General features: G+C 50.4%; 1 protein-coding gene across 2 annotated transcripts in view; it reads left to right on the top strand.

Annotated features, from left to right (window-relative positions):
• Positions 1-19,161, top strand: part of CARD14 (caspase recruitment domain family member 14) — a 75,927-nt gene that overhangs the window by 28,267 nt on the left and 28,499 nt on the right. The window contains exons 4-8 of one of the 2 annotated variants that reach the window (XM_077973151.1): positions 3,936-3,973; positions 5,178-5,896; positions 8,853-9,181; positions 15,057-15,202; positions 18,711-18,941. In XM_077973151.1, coding sequence (XP_077829277.1) covers positions 18,731-18,941 — 211 coding nt within the window. In that variant the 5' untranslated portion in view covers positions 3,936-3,973; positions 5,178-5,896; positions 8,853-9,181; positions 15,057-15,202; positions 18,711-18,730. Of the gene's footprint in view, positions 1-3,935; positions 3,974-5,177; positions 5,897-8,810; positions 9,182-15,056; positions 15,203-18,710; positions 18,942-19,161 lie in introns of those variants that run through there. The other variant, XM_077973153.1, reaches the window with a different exon arrangement.

Genomic DNA, 19,161 nt, shown 5'->3' on the forward strand with positions numbered 1-19,161 from the left:
CCACCACGCCCGGCTAATTTTTTTTGTTTGTTTGTATTTTTAGTAGAGATGGGGTTTCACCACGCTGGCCAAGATGTTCTTGGTCTCCCGACCTTGTGATCTGCCTGCCTTGGCCTCCCAAAGTGTTGGGATTACAGGTGTGAGCCACTGCGCCCAGCCAGGGTTTTGCATTTCTGACAGCTGATAGTTCCACCTGAACCTGCCAATGTGTCCTGTGGCCTCACCCAGAACAAGACTGTCACCTCTGTCATTGCATCTGCAACCAACCAGCAGCACTCATTCCCAGGCCCCCCAAACTATCCTTGAAAAATCTCCTAGCCTCTGAATTCTGGGGAGGCTGGTTTGAGTAATAATAAAACTCCAGTCTCCTGTTCAGCCAGCTCTGCATGAATTAAACTCTTTCTCTATTGCAATTCCTCTGTCTTGATAAATTGGCTCTTTCTGGGAAGTGGGATAAATGAACCCACTGCACGGTTACAATAGCAGCACTCACAGGAGCCCGGTGGCCATGAACAGACAAATGAATCAACAAAGCATGGCATTCACATGGTGGAATATGATATGGCCACATCCGGGATGAGGCACTGACACAGGCTATGACACGGAGAAGCCTCAAAAACTCATGTAGAGGGAAAGACACCAATGCAAGAGGTCACGTATTGCACAACTCCATGTATATGAAATGTGCAGAACAGGCAAATCCAGAGATGGAAAGCAGATTGGTGGTTGCCTTGGACTGGGAGCTGCTTAACGGGTGTGTGGTTTCTTTTTGGGTGGTAAAAATGTTTTAAAACTAGATATAGTGGTCACACAACATTGTATATTTACTAAGTGCCACTGAATTGTGTGTGTGTGTTTGTTTGTCTGACAGAGTCTCACTCTGTGACCCAGGCTGAAGTACAGTGGCATGATCTTGGCTCGCTGCAACCTCCGTGTCCCAAGTTCAAGCAATTCTCCTGCCTCAGCCTTCCCAGTAGTTGGGATTACAGGTGTACACCACTACCCCGGGCTAATTTTTTTGTATTTTTATTAGAGACGGGGTTTTGCCTTGTTGCCCAGGTTGGTCTTGAGCTCCTGAGTTCAGGCAATCCTCCCAGCTCGGCTTCCCAAAGTTCTAAGATAACAGGTGTGGGCCACCGTGCCTGGCCTGAATTGTTTAATTTATTTATTTATTTATTTATTTATTTATTTATCTATCTATTTATCTTTTTAAGATGGAGTCTCACTCTTGTTACCTGAAGTGAGGCTGGAGTACGATGGTGAGATCTCGGTTCACTGCAACCTCTGCTCCAGGGTTCACGCGATTCTCCTGTCTCAGCGTCCTGAGTAGCTGGGATTACAGGCACTCGCCACCAATCCCAGCTAATTTTTGTGTTTTTTTCTTTCTTTCTTTTTTTTTTTTTTTTTTTGAGACAGAGTCTAGCTCTCTCGCCCAGGCTGGAGTGCAGTGACACAATCTTGACTCACTGCAAGCTCCGCCTCTTTGGTTCACACCATTCTCCTGCCTCAGCCTCCTGAATAGGTGGGACTGCAGGTGCCTGCCACCATACCTAGTAATTTTTTGTATTTTTAGTAGAGACGGGGTTTCACCATGTTAGCCAGGATGGTCTCGATCTCCTGACCTCGTGATCTGCTGGCCTTGGCCTCCCAAAGTGCTGGGATTACAGGCGTTGAGCCACCGTGCCTGGCCTAATTTTCGTGTTTTTAGTAGAGATGGTTTCACTATGTTGGCCAGACTGGTCTCGATTTTCTGACCTCAAGTGATCTGCCCACCTTGGCCTCCCAGAGTTCTGGGATTATAGATGTGAACTATCGCGCCTGGCCTGAATTGTTCATTTTAAAAATGGTAATTTTGGCTGGCCATTGTGGCTCACACTGTAATCCCAGGCCAAGGTGGGCGGATTACTTGAGGTCAGGAGTTCAAGACCAATCTTGGCAACATGGCAAGACCCCATCTTTAGAGAATATAAAATAAAATAATTAGCCAGGCATGGTGGCATACACCTGTAATCCCAGTACTTTGAAAGACTGAGACAGGAGGATCACTTGAGGCCAGATATTTGAGACCAGCCTGGGCAATATGGCAAGACCCCATCTCTACAAAGAAAAAATTTTTAAATTAGCTGAATGTGGTGGCACATGCCTGTAATCCCAACTACTTGGGAGGCTGAGGCGGGAGGATTACTTGAGCCTAGGAGTTTCGGGCTGAAGTGAGCTATGATCACACCACTGCACTCCAGCCTGGGCAGCACAGCAAGACCCTGTATTTTTTTTTTTTAATTTGTGAATGGTTAATTCTATGTTGTGTGAATTTTGCCTCAGTATTTAAAATGAAAAAGAAAAAGAAGTCAGTAGATATGACTTAGCTAGGTTATATTTGAGGCGGCTAGACACCCAAGCAGAGCTGTCAGGTAGGCAGTTGTAAAACACAACAGGAGTGACCAGTTTTACCAGCTCTTGTGGAAATAGCTGCTTCCTGCCGTTCCCCACCCAGCCCACTGCACGCACTGTTGCAGCCCAGAGGTGGGCGTGAGGTCTCTGCTGCCACTCATCTTCATCCACAGCCAGTCACCCAGCCCAAGACGCCTACTCTGGTCTCCAGCTAGGATGTTGAGGACCTGTTTAGAGTATCTTGGGGTAAGTCCTGGAATCCTCCCAGCCCCTAGGTACAAGAGTGAAGATGTATAAGCTCCTGTTTATATACCCTGACCCTTTATTTACATCCACCCATGGTAGGGGAGTCAGGTAGTGGCCCCTACCTCAATCAACCTAAACTCCTGATCTTGGGGGTTTCTTTTGAGGATCTGAATTTTATTCTTGTAGGGCTCACGCCTCCATCTTCATCTGGTGCCAACATCATGATTTCAAGGCAAAGCTTTTCCCCAACTCCCTAAATTCTAGGGATGAATAAAGTTCCCAGAGGAGGCCAGACGTGGTGGCTCATGCCTGTAATCCCAGCACCTTGGGAGGCTGAGGTGGGTGGATCACTTGAGATCAGGAGTTTGACACCAGCCTGGCCACCATGGTGAAATCCCATCTCTACTAAAAATACAAAAATTAGCTGGGCATGGTGGCACATAGCTGTAATCCCAACTATACAGGAGGCTGAGGCAGGAGAATTGCTTGAACCTGGGAGGTGGAGGCTGCAGTGAGCTGAAGTCAAGCCACTGCACCCCAGCCTGGGTGACAGAGCAAGACTCCGTCTCAAAAAAAAAAAAAAAAAAAAAGTGTGCCCAGAGGAGCTCTACAGCTGGCCCAAGTCTGGCACATGTCCGTTTCTTTACTGATCACTACCACAGGGCACAGAGCCCCTGGGTGGTGCCGTCCTGGTGCCTGCTGGCCCCTGTCCCGCAGGTCCCCCTTCCGAGTTTTTCTAGGGATACCCTAAGCTAACCTGGCCAGATTACTAGAGGTGCTGCTTTATTGGCTCTGGATATGTGTACGCAGCTGCAATTCTGTGTGATATAGATGACCTGCCAGTGGGGCCCTCCTGAAGACGCCATCGTGATTAAGATACGTTTTTTTGTTTTGTTTTGTTTTGTTTTGTTTTGTTTGACGGGGTCTCCCTCTGCTGCTCAGGCTGGAGTGCAGTGGTGCAACCACGGCTCATTGCAGCGTCTACCTCCTGGGCTCAAGCGAACCTCCCACGTCAGCCTCTGGAGTAGCTGGGACCACAGGCATGTTGCACCACATCTGGCTTTTTTTTTTTTTTTTTTAATTATTTTTTGTAGAGACAGGGTCTTCCTATGTTGCCCAGGCTGATCTCGAACTCTTGGCCTCAAGCAACCCTCCCTCCTCAGCCTCTCAATGCACTGGGCTCACAGGCATGAGCCACTACACTCAGCCTAAGATACGGTTTTTGCCCTCAGAAAACACAGGGTCCTTTGGGGTTGTGGCTTCCTTGACTGTTTTTATTTTATTGTATTTTATTTTAGGTTCTGGGATACATGTGCAGAATGTGCAGGTTTGTTACGTAAGTAAATGTGTGGCGTGGTGGTTTGCTGCACCTGTCAACCCATCACCTAGGTTTTAAGCCCCACGTGCGTTAGCTATTTGTCCTGATGCTCTCCCTCTACTCCCCCTACCACAGGCCCCCGTGTGTGTTGTTCCCCTCCCTGTGTCCATGTGTTCTCATTGTTCAGCTCCCACTTATGAGTGAAAACATGTGGTGTTTGGTTTTCTGTTCCCATGTTAGTTTGTTGAGAATGATGGCTTCCAACTTCATCCATGTCTCTGCAAAGGCCCTTCGTTCCTTTTTATGGCTGCACCTTGACTATTTCTATGGCTATTTCTGTTCTTAGTGAGACTCCTCCTGTCTCCGGTGCATTCTTCTGGCCCCCTCTTTTACTGGGAATGGCAGCATGTCTTTGCATTTTCTGTAACTAGAACTTTCTTTGTGGCCAGCACAGTGTGATGAGCTGGCGAGCTTTCCCACCGTGGGGCAGGGCTTATCCTGAGGCCTGCTGGAGGAAACCGGGAAAGCTGAGTCTTAGGGGCTTAACCAACCTGCCCAAGGGGAAGCTGACACCCAGTGGGGCTGGAACCCTGGTTGGAGAGTTCATGTCCGCACCTGGCCTCGGCCTCTGTTCTCACTTGCTCTGCCCATCTGGCTGTGCCCTCAGCCGGCTCATCACCAGGAGATTGGGTGGGAGTTGCTGCTCAGCTACCACGAGCTACATGACCTTGAAAGCTGACCTTTGACTATCTGCAGGAGAATCCTGAAGGTTCTCAGGCCATGGAGCTGTGAATTTCCCTTCTTTCAGTGTCTGCATCATTGGAAACTAAGCCCCCACCAATGTTTATTCATTCACTCAACCAATATTTATGGAATATCACAGCCCTAGGGGTGGGGACACAGCAAGGAACAAGAAAAACAATAATTATTGTCCTCAGTAGGTGACTGAGGAGTGGGGAGGCTGGCAGGAAGCCACGTAACTAGAATACACACTAGGTCAAGGCAGTATTCCCACAGAGAAGATGAAACAGAGAAGGGGAGAGAAGGCTGGGATGGGAGGTCTACAGACTTAAGTAGGATGATCTGGGAAGTAGCATTTGAGTAGAGTCTGGAAGGAAGGACGGGAAAGAGTATTCCAGGCAGTGGGAACAGCAGGTGCAAAGGCCCTGGGGCAGAAGTGTGCCTGGACGGTCAAGACTGTCAGGCTGTGTGTTTGGAACAGGTGAAAGAGAGAGAAGGTCAGCAAGGACTTGATAAGCAGAGCCTCGTGGTCATGCTGAGGACTCCAGGACCTGTACACCGAAGGGAATGACAGGAGCTGACTCATGCTCTAGCAGGACTTCTCTGCCTGCTACGTTGAGCACTGGTGATGGGGGCATGGGAAGAAGTTAGAAGCCACTGCAGAGGTCCCGGTGGGCCATGATCAGGGCACCACAATGCAGGTGGCAAAAATCGATCAGATTCTAGACATATGTCAACATGGAGGACCAAGACTTTCATCTAAATCTAAACAATAGTTATGAAATGTTGACTTGAGATGGATCTATTGTAATTATTTAGATACTTCCGATAATGGATCAGGAGAACCAAGAAGGGCCCTAGAATTTATCCTGGTCTTCCTAGGATTTTCCCAAGGGTAGAAATGATGAACTGGGTGACCATTCACAAAGGAGAGAGGATTCCCAGTCCCCAGCCCTGAAGCCTTCCCCTCAGTCACCATCTTCTGTGGGTCGACCAGATGCACAGATTGTTCTCCGCCATCCCTGTGGTTCTTACATCAATGCCCAGCTGTGGGAATGTACTGTGCTTCAATGGCTCATAGAAGCCCCATATAAGGCACTGCTCCTGTGGGACGTGCCTGTCAAACCTGCTTGTCCACTGCTGTTCAGTTCAGCCAGAGATTGGGCCACATTCAGTCCTCGCTTCCCTGGGAGAGTGAAGGTAAGTGCACACAGTCCATCCGGCAGACAGCAGGTCAGCCTATGGAGGGCTCAGCCTACGGAGGGGCTCAGCCGACACAGGTCTGATGGGGCCAAGAGCGTCCCAGGGGAGTGGGAGGGGCCGGCTTCTTCCTCATCAGGAGTGGAGGTGCTGCCTTGTGTGTGGACTAGAGAGCAGAAAACGGCTTGTCTGTGTTGCTGGATCAATCGCTGGAACATTCTCTGAATGCTGAGTTCCACCTTTAAACAGCACGGGTCATGCTAGATGAAAGGGATTCTCCGTTTTATACTCTCATCTCCTCACTTTTGCCGCGGGACGAAAGACAGGGGAAGGAAGGTGTCTAAGTTCAGAACAAAGTGAGCAAGACCAGCTGCCTGCTCTTGGTAGCAGGGGCACAGCGAGCCTGTCATGGCACTGGGGGGCTGGGATGAGCTGTGCCCCCTCCTCCTGGGCTTGTGACCATCTGCCCCCCATGGGGTGTGTACGTGTGTGTGTGTGTGTGTACATGTGCCTTCTTCCCTACTTCACTGGCAAGGGAAGAGACTGACCCTTGGGTTAGGAGAAGGATGTTGACCTGGGAGGGGTCAAATAAGGAGAACCCACATCTTAGATGCTCAGGATTTTATGATCTTAGGTTCTTCTAGAATTGTACAGTTAGATTCAGAGTTTGGAATTAGGGATCTCTGGACCCTCTCCTCTCCTCCCTTCCCCTCCCCTCTTCTTGCCTTTTTCAGAAGTCTCCCTCTGTCGCCCAGGCTAGAGTACAGTGGCACAATCTTGGCTCACTGCAACCTCTGCCTCCTGGGTTCAAGTGATTCTCCTGCCTCAGCCTCCCAAGTAGCTGGGACTATAGTTGCATGCCACCACGCCCGATTAATTTTTTTTATTTTTAGTAGAGACAGGGTTTTGTCATGTTGGCTAGGCTGGTCTCAGACTCCTGACTTCAGGTGATCTGCCCATCTTGGTCTCCCAAAGTGCTGGGATTACAGGTGTGAGCCACTGCTCCCGGCCTCTTTTCTTTCTTTCTCTCTTTCTCTCCCTCCTTCCCTCTCTCTCTCTTTTTTCTTTCTTTTTCTTTTTCTTTCTCTTTCTTTTCTTTCTTTCTCTCTTTCTTTCTCTCTCCCCTTCCTTCCTTCATTTCCTTCCTTCTTTCATTTCCTTCCTTCCTTCCTTCCCTCCTTTCCTTCTTTACTTTCTTCACTGCAACTGCAGAAGGGACTAGTGACTTCTATTTAGCTTGCTTTCTTGCCTTCCTGCTTTTTTTCTTTCCTTCCTTCCTTCCTTCCTTCCTTCCTTCCTTCCTTCCTTCCTTCCCTCCTTCCCTCTCTCCCTCCTTCCTTCCTTTCTCTCTCTCTTTCTTTCGTTCTTTGCCTTATTTTGAGCCAGGGTCTTGGTCTGTCACGCAGGCTGGAGTGCAGTGGCACAATCACAGCTCACTGCAGCCTCAATCTCTTGGGCTCAAGCGATCCTCCTGCCTTGGCCTCCCAAAGTGCTGGAATTACAGGCTTGAGCCACCGTGCCCAGCCCTAAAGTGTTTTTTTGTTTGTTTGTTTTTTCTGTTAGGACTAACCCCTATGTACATTGGGACAAGTTACAAAGAAGCTCCTGCAATTGTGAACTGCCACTGGAGTCTACTGTAAGTTGCTTCACTGCAACTGCAGAAGGGACTAGTGACTTCTATTTAGCTCCACCCACGGATGCTCGAAGCCCAGTGTGGCTCTGGGGGCTCCAGAAGCCTGAGGGGCAGCTGGCTGGGGAAATAGGCTGGGGTCTGGAGAGTCCTGCAGAGCCTCTGCCTTCAGCTGCTGGTGAGGCAGCTTTGGCTTGAGCTGCCCTGGCTTTCTGAGTTTAGTCTGATGGGAGGGCACAGTCAGCACCCTCAGAGCCTCCTCAGGAGTCCTGTGAGGCTCGGGCAAGTCAGGGGCAGAGGAGCAGTCCAACGAGAGGACCCTCCCAGACCCAGCCATTGCCACCTGGACCCAGTTCTGGGAAGGCACCCAAGGAACCTGTAGTCCGGGGCTGGCCACCAGTCCTGGTCCTCAGGGTATCCACACAGACCTGGCTGTCCAGAACTCCCAGGGTTTCAGCCGCAAGCTGGAGACGTGGCCCCTTGGCAACTCGATATAGTGAAATACTAGAGAGAGTGCCAGAGTGTCATTTGCTAGGAACAAACATTATACTGTGGTAAGCCCTAGTTTTTGGGTCATTGGCTCTTTGGAACCAACTTAATCACAGGGCCATTGGCCACAAAGAAAGACCTTGTAGGCGACCCTTTAGGGACTCCTGTATTTTCCATCTGCTTTGGAACCTCTAGGCTCAGGCCGATGCCTATTGACGTAGATGTTTCGTAAGAGATTTGGGGGCAAATACCGGGATTTTATGAAGATGCTGCACTGTCCTTCACTAAGTGGAAAGCTAAGAAATCCTGCCCTGAGGGTAAGAAACAGTTGTCTTTCCAACTGATGCATCCTGGACCAGCCAAGTCTTCCTCCCGCTTTCCCTCTTCTAGAACTTTCCCCACTTCAGCCAGTATCTGTCATCCCCTGGGCTCCCACCCCCTCCATGCGCCGCATTCATCGGGGCTGAGGGGAGCAGGAGAGGAGACATTTCTGCGGGTGTCCCTGCTGTAGCTGGAGGAGCTTGGCCTCGGTGTGCCTTTGCCTCCCCTTCCCGTGATGATGTGCCCCTGAACCGAGTCTGTATTGAGAGAGAAAGGTGGTACCATTGATCACTACTCTAGGACAAGAGTCATAAACAGGACTGTCCTAGACAACCTCGGACCCCAGTGTTCCGTGGCGAATACTTCTAGGATGAGGCCCATCTCCTTCTCTGTTTGATCAATTGGATTAATTTTATTGTTTTCTAAAATAATGACTTTATGGTTTTTATTGAACCCATGCTTGTTTATTCTAAACAGATTTCTTTTTTTTTTTTCTTTTTTTTTTTTTTTTTTGAGATGGAGTTTCACCCTGGCTCCCAGGCTGGAGTGCAGTGGCGCCATCTCCGCTCTCTGCAACCTCCGCTTCCCAGGTTCCAGTGATTCTCCTGCCTCAGCCTCCCAAGTAGCTAGGACAACAGGCGACCACCACCACAGCCGGCTAATTTTTCTATTTCTAGTAGAAATGGGGTTTCACCATGTTGGCAGGCTGGTCTCGAACTCTGACCTCAAGTGATCCACCTGCCTCGGCATCTGAAAGTGCTGGATTACAGGCGTGAGCCACCGCGCCCGGCCTCAACAGATTTCTTAACATCGACCACCATGAACAACAAGCGTTATTAGCATTGGTGAGGAGTGTTCCCAAATCCCTCTGCTCTCTGCCTCTCCGTCTCTAACCCCTTCTTTCTGTCTCATGCACGCACACACACACACACGTGCGCGCAGAATGACAGGACAGACTGATCGGCAGATTGGAATGAATGAATGGATTGGAATGAATGGATGGATGGGCACATAGATTGAGGGACTCCCAGAGATAAACTAACACGGTTTCATAAAAGTGGGATCATATTCTACATGATTTAAATGTAAACTTTTAATTTTACTTAAATTTTAGTTCAGCTCAGATGTTGCTGGCAAAAGTTTTTTTTTTGTTTTTATTTTTTACGTACTGCTCCGTGAGAAGCTGGGCTAACTTATAGGCAGTGCATCCAGATTCGACATTTTTTCCTTTTTTTAGATGGAGTCTCGCACTGTCACCCGGGCTGGAGTGCAATGGCGTGATCCCAGCTCACTGCAACCTCTGCCTCCTAGGTTCAAGCGATTCTCCTGCCTCAGCCTCCCGAGTAGCTGGGATTACAGGCGCACACTACCACACCCGGGTACTTTTTTGTATTTTTAGTACAGATGGCATTTCACTATGTTGGCCATACTGGTCTTGAACTTCTGACCTTGTGATCTGCCCACCTCGGCCTCCCAAAATGCTGGGATTACAGGTGTGAGCCACCACGCCCGGCCAAAAAAGATTTTTTAATTGTCAAAAATAATAATGGAATGTCAAATGAGGTAGAACAGTTTCACAATGACCAGAACTATTAGTTCCTAAAAATCCCCAAGATTCAGATAAGAGATTACAAAAACCTTGATAAATTAGTGACATGATGTAAAATCAGTGCTGGGTTTGGTGGCTCATACCTGTAATCATTGCACTCAGGGAGGCAGAGGCAAGAGGACTGCTTGAGCCCAGGAGTTTGAGAGCCTGGCCAACATAGCAAGACCCCATTCTCCACAAAACGGAAAATAGAATAAAATCAACATTTTGTTGAATGTAATTCATTAATTAATTTGTGATGGAGTCTCGCTCTGTCTCCCAGGCTGGAGTGCAGTGGCACGATCTCGGTTCACCGCAACTTCTGCCTCCCTTGTTCAAGTGATTCTCCTGCCTCAGCCTCCCGAGTAGTTGGGATTACAGGTGTGCGCCACCACACCCAGCTAATATTTGTATTTTTAGTAGAGACGGGGTTTTGCCATGTTGGCGAGGCTGGTCTTGAACTCCTGACCTCAGGCAACCCGCCTACCTCTGCCTCCCAAAGTGCTGGGATTACAGCCATGAGCCACGTCGCCTGGCCTTACTTTATTTTAGATAGCACAGGGTCATGGAAGATAAAGTGACAACTTCCTTCCCCTACCCCCACCCTGATTTCTACTGCTTGCATTATTTCTTAGGGTAAAGAATCTTCTTATTTGGCTGGAAGACGCTATTCCCACCGTAGTTTGGTACTGGATGTGTGATTAAAGAAATCCGGTGGTTGCCCCACACTGAGAAGGGCAGCCAGGCCTGGGCTCTCTCCCGGCTCAGTACAGCCTCCTCCCCACCCCTGCTGAGGACTCCCACGGAAGCTGGAGGCAGCTCTGGGGCGTTTTCTCTGACTTCCCTAGACTTCTCTTCAGCTGCCCAAACAGTAGAGGGATGCTTAGGCCCCCTCTTCCCGCATCTGTCCCTAAGGGTTGCACTGACACCTGTGCCCCCAGTGCCCCTTGGCACCACTCCTTTGGTTTCAGGGCTTGTCTGCCATTTTTCTTTTTTTTTTTTTTTTGAGACAGAGTCTCGCTCTGTCGCCCAGGCTGGAGTGCAGTGGCGCGATCTCCGCTACTGCAAGCTCTGCCGCCTCCCGGGTTCACGCCATTCTCCTGCCTCAGCCTCCCGAGAAGCTGGGACTACAGGCGCCCGCCACCACGCCTGGCTAATTTTTTTTTTTTTTTTGTATTTTTAGTAGAGACGGGGTTTCACCATGTTTGCCAGGATGGTCTCGATCTCCTGACCTCGTGATCTGCCCGCCTTGGCCTCCCAAAGTGCTGGGATACAGGCGTGAGCCACCGCGCCTGGCCTTTTTTTTTTTCCTTTTTTTTTTTTTTTTTTTAAGACAGGGTCTCACTCTGTCATCCAGGCTGGGGTGCAGTGATGCAATCTCATTTCACTGCAACCTCTGCCTCCTGAGCTCAAGTGATCCTCCCACCTCAGCCTCCCAAGTAGCTTGGGGACCACGGGCTCATGCTACCACGCCCGGCTAATTTTTGTATTTTTTGTAGAGACAGGGTTTCGCCATGTCGCCCAGGCTGGTCTCGAACTCCTGGGCTCAAGCGTTCTGCCTGCCTCAGTCTCCCGAAGTGCTGGGATTGCAGGCGTAAGCCACCGTGCCTGGCCTTTGCTATTTTTCAGTTTGTGGCAGAAAAGTTGTTTTCCTTTCCTCATTTTGTGGTTGCTGCTTTATTCACTTACTTATTTTTTTAACTTTTTAAAAAGCAACATTTGGTTCATTTCGCCAGGAGCTGGGGAGGGAGGTACAGGAGGCTGCCCTGGTCCTGTGTTGGGTTTGACCTGGAGACTTTGGGCTTGACGTGACGGAATGACTGCGCCCACATGGTTGCCATCTAAGTGAGGGGAACCCCAGACGCCTCCGCAGGAGCCAGAAACATTCCTAGGGGGTCACGGGGTCAGCTGAGGTGAACGGGGATTCTGGAATGAGGAAGCCAAGGGGATGGAAGGGAGGAGGCCGGCAGGGGAACGCCCGGAGCACACGCTCCTGCCCGACACCTCCTGGCAGAGAACAGGAGCTGGCAAGAAAGGAACCCCGCTTGTGGTGGGGGCGCTGAACAGGCAGGCCCTGGCTGGGAGGGGGCCCAGCCTAGACTGAAAACGAGGAGAAAGGAAAGAGGGTGCCGGTGTCCCATGCACTGTGGACCCCCCAGCCCTGGCCGTGGGGTGGCAGGGGCAGAACCGGTCGCTGCAGGGACCTCCTCAGCCCACCCTCCTCCGGCTTCCTGGCAGGGAGTGGGGTCAGAGAGGGAAGCGGGAGGCAGGGTGGGATCGCCAGTCACTCTCAAATCTTTGTTTGTTTGTTTTTGTTTGTTTGTTTGTTTTTAGAGACAGGAACGTCCTATATTGCCTAGACTTGTCTCAAATTCCTGGGCTCAAGCGATCCTCCTACCTATGCCTTCCAAATTACGGGCGTGAGCCACTGCACCAAGCCCGGATCTTTTTTTTTTTTTTTTTTTTTTTTAAACAACTTTGTTGAGATATAACTCACGGCCAGGCGCAGTGGCTCACACCTACAATCCTAGCACTTTTGGAGGCTGAGGTGGGAGGATTGCTTGGACCTAGGAGTTTGAGACCAGCCCAGGCAACATAGTGAGACCCCCATCTCTCCAAAAAAAAAAAAAAAAAAAAATGAGCCTGGCATGGTGGCACATATCTGTAATCCCAGATACTCAGGAGGCTAAGGTAGAGGATCACTTAAGCCCAGGAGATGGACATTGCGGTGAGCAGAGATTGCACCATTGCACTCCAGCCTGAGCAACAGAGCAAGACCTTGTCTCACAAAAAAAAAAAAGGAAGAGCTATAACCCACATGGCACACAATTCACCCGTTTACGATGCTTTTAGTGTATTCACAGATAAGTGCAAACAACACCACAGTTAACTTTAGGACATTCCATCTTCTGTGAAGGAAACCATCCCCTACCTTTAGCTACCGTCCTGATAGACAGTGGGCCTGAAGACCCCTCAGTTATGCGAGGCGGGGCTGGAGTCGGGGGCCCTGGGCTGACTTTATTGCTCTGCTATTGCTGCCTTGAAATTCTGAATTTTTTTTTTTTTTTTTTGAGACAGTGTCTCGCTCTGTCGCCCAGGCTGGAGTGCAGCGGCCGGATCTCAGCTCACTGCAAGCTCCGCCTCCCGGGTTTACACCATTCTCCTGCCTCAGCCTCCTGAGTAGCTGGGACTACAGGCGCCCGCCACCGCGCCCGGCTAGTTTTTTGTATTTTTTAGTAGAGACAGGGTTTCACCGTGTTCGCCAGGATGGTCTTGATCTCCTGACCTCGTGATCCGCCCGCCTCGGCCTCCCAAAGTGCTGGGATTACAGGCTTGAGCCACCGTGCCCGGCCTGAATACGTTTTTAAAACAAGCGCACCGTACTTTCATTTTGCACTGAGCTCCACAGATGATATAGCTGGTCCTGAAGTGGGACAGAGGATCATTCTGACTTGGAGTCAGACTCCAGCGACACAAGCTTCTACTGGGTGGAGGCCGGGCACTCAGGAGCCTTCCATGGGAGCATGCCCATTGGCAGCGCATCCCTGGAGATGGACGGACAATTTCCACATCCCCTTTGCCGCCGTGCACGCTTCCTCTGGCTGCCATCGTAAATTACCGTAAACTGGGTGGCTTAACACAACAGAAAAGTATTTGCTCGTGGTTCTGGAGGCCAGAAGTCCACACTCCAGGGGTCAGCAGGACCGCATCCCCCATGAAGGCTCCAGGGAGGGTCTACCGCATGCCTTCTCTTGAGTTTCTAGTGTTACCACCGACCCTCGGCATGTCACTCCAGTCTCGGCCTCAGCCAACATGGGGTGGTCACGGGGCGTCTAGGTCTAGGGCCCTTCTCCTCTTCTTCTTCTTCTTCTTCTTTTTTTAAAGACAGAGTCTTGCTCTGTCGTCCAGGCTGGAGTGGAGTGGCACTATCTCAGCTCTGCAACCTATACCTCCCAGGCTCAGGCAATCCTCCCACCTCAGCCTCCTCAGTAGCTATGACTACAGGTGTGTACTACCACACCTGGCTAATTAAAAAAAAATTTTTTTTAGGCCGGGTACGGTGGTTCACACCTGTAATCCCAGCACTTTGGGAGGCCGAGGCAGGCAGATCACTTGAGGTCAGGAGATCGAGACCAGCCTGGCCAACATGGTGAAACCCCGTCTCTACTAAAAATACAAAAAGTAGCTGGGCATGGTGGCTCACACTTGTGATCCCAGCTACTCAGGAGGCTGAGGCAGGAGAATTGCTTGAACACGGGAGGCAGAGGTTGCAGTGAGCCGAGATTGTGCCATTGCACTGCAGCCTGGGTGACAAGAGCAAGACTCTGTCTCAAAAAAAAAAAAAAAAAAAAATTTTAGCAGAGACAAGGTCTTACTGTGTAGCCTGGGCTGGTCTCAAACTCCAGAGTTCAACCAATCTGCCTGCCTTGGCCTTTCAAAGTGTGGGATTATGGGCATGAGCCACAGCACCCAGCCCTTCTCCTCTTGTTATAAGGGCACCCATCCCTGGACGAGGGCCCACCTTAATGACCTCAACTTGATTATGTTGGCAGGGACCTATTCCCAAATGAGGTCCTATTTACAGGTACTGGGGGTCAAAACTCAGCATTCTTTTGGGGGGGGGGCCACAATCGGTGACTCACAAGCCTCAATCACCTGTTCCAGTGAGAAACAGGACTGAGATCAGAAGGAGTGAGGCAGAGCTGCCCTAGGCTGGTTCTCCTCTCCTCCTCACCTGCCGGCCCCGGCCTCTGGGCCCCTCGCTGTCCTCTCCAGCTTTTCTTCCTTCTGGGCAAGGAGACTCAACAGAAGGATATGAGTAGCCTGGCCCTGTGGGGAGCCCCAGACAGGCCTGTGGACGCTTTGGATAACTGGTGCGCCTATCAACTCTCCTTGATAGTCTAGGGTTCAAAGCCCAGGTACATTCTAGAAGTCTGCTTCCAAGCGCTAAGGAAGCTTCAGTAGTTACTGGGAAAACCACAGGGGTCAAAGGTCTGTCGAGTTATTTCCCGGATCCCAGTTTAACGTCTTTTCCCTGCCGCTTGCGGTTGTTGTGGCCGAACTTTGAGTTCTGGAACAGGTCACATGGCTTGAAATCACCGTCAATTCACCTGGTGCTGCTTTGGCTTCAGGCTCTTCCTTCTGCCCAGCTCCATCCTGCCCAGCAGCCTGCAGAGAGGAGGCAGCTGGCACCACACTGGGCTTTGGAGAGGTTGCGGGGACTGAGGACCTCACCCCGCTGCACGGAGCTCCTGCGAAAGCGAACCTGAGACCCCTGGTGAGTACTTCCGGAGACCCGGCTCCTTGGATGGCTTGTGGTGCTGCTCCTGCACACATGACTCTCCGATCATTTTCCATGTTTTATTTAAATTTTTAAATATATATTTTTTTTAATTTTTGAGACAGAGTCTCGCACTGTCACCCAGGCTGGAGTGCAATGACACGATCTCGGCTTACTGCAACCTCTGCCTCCCAGGTTCAAGCGATTCTCCTGCCTCAGCTTCTCAAGTAGCTGGGACTACAGGCACTCGTCACCATGCCTGGCTAATTTTTTTTTTTTTTTTTTTGAGACGGAGTCTTGCTCTGTCACCCAGGCTGGAGTGCAGTGGCCGGATCTCAGCTCACTGCAAGCTCCGCCTCCCGGGTTTACGCCATTCTCCTGCCTCAGCCTCCCGAGTAGCTGGGACTACAGGCGCCCGCCACCGCGCCCGGCTAGTTTTTTGTATTTTTAGTAGAGACGGGGTTTCACCGTGTTAGCCAGGATGGTCTCGATCTCCTGACCTCGTGATCCGCCCGCCTCGGCCTCCCAAAGTGCTGGGATTACAGGCTTGAGCCACCGCGCCCGGCCCTGGCTAATTTTTATATTTTTAGTAGCGATGGGGTTCCGCCATATTGGTCAGGCTGGTCTCCAACTCCTGACCTCAGGTGATCCGCCTGCCTTGGCCTCCCAAAGTGCTGGGATTACAGGCATGAGCCACTGCACCTGGCCCATTTTCCATTTTTTAGATGGCAGGTGTTGATTTGCTCTGATTCTCAAGTATTTTTAGCATACAGACCCCTTCAAGAGGCATCTGTCTCCCATGGTCCAGCCTCTCATTCCAAATGAAAAGAATCAGGTCACGGGAATTCATACGGGTCTGTGAGGAATCGCTCCCACCTGTGCCCAAGAGATTAACAAAGGCGGTGGCTGCAGCTCTGTGGGCAGTGGAGAAAAATTAGGCACAACCTGATATCCTCACACAGGAGCATGATATGTCCACGTGGTGATTCATATCATTGAATCCGGTGCACAGTCTGAGGGATCGTGCATGTATCAAGCTGCATGTATCAGTATGAGAAACCTCAGAAGCTGTACAGCCTTGCACAGAACGACAGTTTCTGTGAAGTTCCAGCTAACACTGAAGGTGCTGTTGATGTAAACCTGCTGTCTGCTTGAAGTATCATGCAAAGATACTATATGCTGTTTATACACACTTCCACTTATAGGAAATGATTTTTAAAATATCATTTTTAGGCTGGGCTGTAATCCCAGCACTTTCAGAAGCTGAGGTAGACAGATCACTTGAGCCTAGGAGTTCGAGACCAGCCTGGGCAACATAGGGAGATTCCATCTCTACAAAAATTAAAAAATAAGCCAGGCATGGTGGCGCATGCCTGTGGCTTCAGGTACTTGAGAGACTGAGGTGGGAGGATTGCTTGGGTCTGGGAGCTCAAGGCTGCAGTGAGCCACGATCACCTCACTGCATTCCAGCCTGGGCAACAGAGCAAGACCCTACCTCAAAAAAAAAATTTTTTTTAAATGATTTTTAGAATGTCTGGCCAGAGAGGGAGGGAAGGGGGACTGAAGAGAACAAAAGGTGCCATCTGTCTCTCGTTTCCTTAAAAAGAAACTTGAAGTGCAGAATGTCAAGATGGTTGAATCCACACAGTGGGTACGCGGATATTTGTTATTTGCAGGATATTTGTTATTTGGAGGATTTTTTTAATATGCTGGAAACAGTGCACAGTGTTAAAACATTTTAAAATTATTTAGATGGATTCATGAGCTAATGGCCTTATGTTGATGCCACATAGGGGCTCAGACAGGGGCACAGCGGGGGACACAGCTTATCTCCAAAGCTAGGGTGCCTGGGCCTCTTGCTGGGATGGGAGGCTGGGCAGGTGACCGCTGAGGACCTCCAACAGCTCTTAGAGTCTGCACTAGCCAGCGTGTCCCCTGAAGAGCAGGCGTTCCGGGCTGTAACGGCAACATGCTTCATGTCTCTGTCCAGACAGACCTGGGCTTGGGACATCAGCCCTGGTGGTAGCCCCAGACCAGCTGCAGCTCAGCCCTTTCGGGGACCTGTCCACCCTCTGTCTGCCTGGCCACCTTTGTAAGCCCACACTCTCCGCAGCCGAGCCGTGCTGGCCGTTACGACCCTGAAGCATCTTCCCCAAGGCACTTGTGCCCGGTGTCATTCCCCAGCACATTTCCCTCACGTGGAGTCCTCTGTGCAGTCCTCTGTATCAGTGTCCTGGGCCGCTGCAAACAAGGGACCACCTGCTAGGTAGCTGAAAACAATAGGAACTTTTTTGTTGTTTTTTTAGACAGAGTCTCGCTATGTCACCCAGGCTGGAGTGCAGTGGCACGATCTCGGCTCTAGAGAAGCCGACAGTCTTGCTTCTAATGAAAATTACCTTTTGTGAAGAATATATAAAGCAGCATTTCCAAAGTGTAGCTACCCTACTGTTATTTGTTTGTTTGTGTGTGTGTTTACTGAGACAGGGTCTCCCTGTGTCACCCAGGCTGGAGTGCAGTGGCACAATTTCAGCTCACCACAACCTCTGCCTCCCAGGCTCAAATGATCCTCCTGCCTCAGCCTCCTGAGTAGCTGGGATTGCAGGTGCATACCACCATACCTGGCTAATTTTTGTATTTTTAGTAGAGACAGGGTTTCACCATGTTGGCCAGGCTGGTCTCGAACTCCTAGGTTTGAGCAATCCTTCCGCCTTGGCCTCTCAAAGTGCTGGGATTATAGGCATGAGCCAATATGCCTAGCCTACTACCATTATTTTGGATGAATTTCTTTCTTTTTTTTTTTTTGAGACGGAGTATCGCTGTGTCACCCAGCCTGGAATGCAGTGGCGTGATCTCGGCTCATTGCACGCTCTGCCTCCCAGGTTCACGCCATTCTCCTGCCTCAGCCTCCCCAGTAGCTGGGACAACAGGCTCCCACCACCACACCTGGCTAATTTTTTTTGGTATTTTTAGTACAGACGGGGTTTCACCATGTTAGCCGGGATGGTCTCAATCTCCTGACCTCATGATCTGCCCACCTCGGCCAGGCGTGAGCCACCTCACCTGGCCAAAAAAAATAAGTATTTATTTACTTTAATTTTTTAGAAAAAGCTGTAACTGACACAACAAAGTGTGAATTAGCGACGTTATTGCTTAGGATTGGGGTAGAGCAGGTGGGGCCATAGCACTCAGTCTTACGCAGAGGGAGAAACCAGCATGGCAAAGACCGTCAAGGTTGTTCCAACACCATGGTGATGAGTATAATCATCTTCAAAGCAGATCTTATCCTGTGATGGGCATCTGGACATTTTGTCGTCATGGGAGTTTGTCCTTGCAGGCGTTACCATGCTGCTTCCTCTGCTGTAAACATCCCAGGACCGTGGGTTCTGACTGGCAAAGAGTGCACCTTGCAAATTTTACGATGGAGTTAATTTTAAAATGGTGTCACCCTGGTTGTCCTGGGCTCCTGCTTACCTGACAGCTCCACCCCCATGACCACCCCTCCTAGGGTCCTTCCAGCGCCCAGCCATGGGGGAACTGTGCCGCAAGGACTCTGCGCTCACAGCACTGGACGAGGAGACGCTGTGGGACATGATGGAGAGCCACCGCCACAGGATCGTGCGCTGCATCTGCCCCAGCCGCCTCACTCCCTACCTGCGCCAGGCCAAGGTGCTGTGCCAGCTGGACGAGGAGGAGGTGCTGCACAGCCCCCGGCTCACCAACAGCGCCATGAGGGCCGGTGAGAGCAGCTCCCTCTTCCCCACCTCTTCCAACTTCCTGCGGCCCCAGGTGTTCCTTGGCTTTCGGTCCACATAGCTCCACTGTCTGCCTCTATCTTCAGGGGTTCTCTTCTCATCGTGTCTCTTATAAAAACACTTGCTCTTGCATTTAGGGCCCACCTGGATAACCAGGATGATCTGATCTTGAAATCATTAACTTATATCTGCAAAGGCCCTTTT

This window comes from Macaca mulatta, chromosome 16, assembly GCF_049350105.2.
Source record: "Macaca mulatta isolate MMU2019108-1 chromosome 16, T2T-MMU8v2.0, whole genome shotgun sequence".
Taxonomy (NCBI): domain Eukaryota; kingdom Metazoa; phylum Chordata; class Mammalia; order Primates; family Cercopithecidae; genus Macaca; species Macaca mulatta.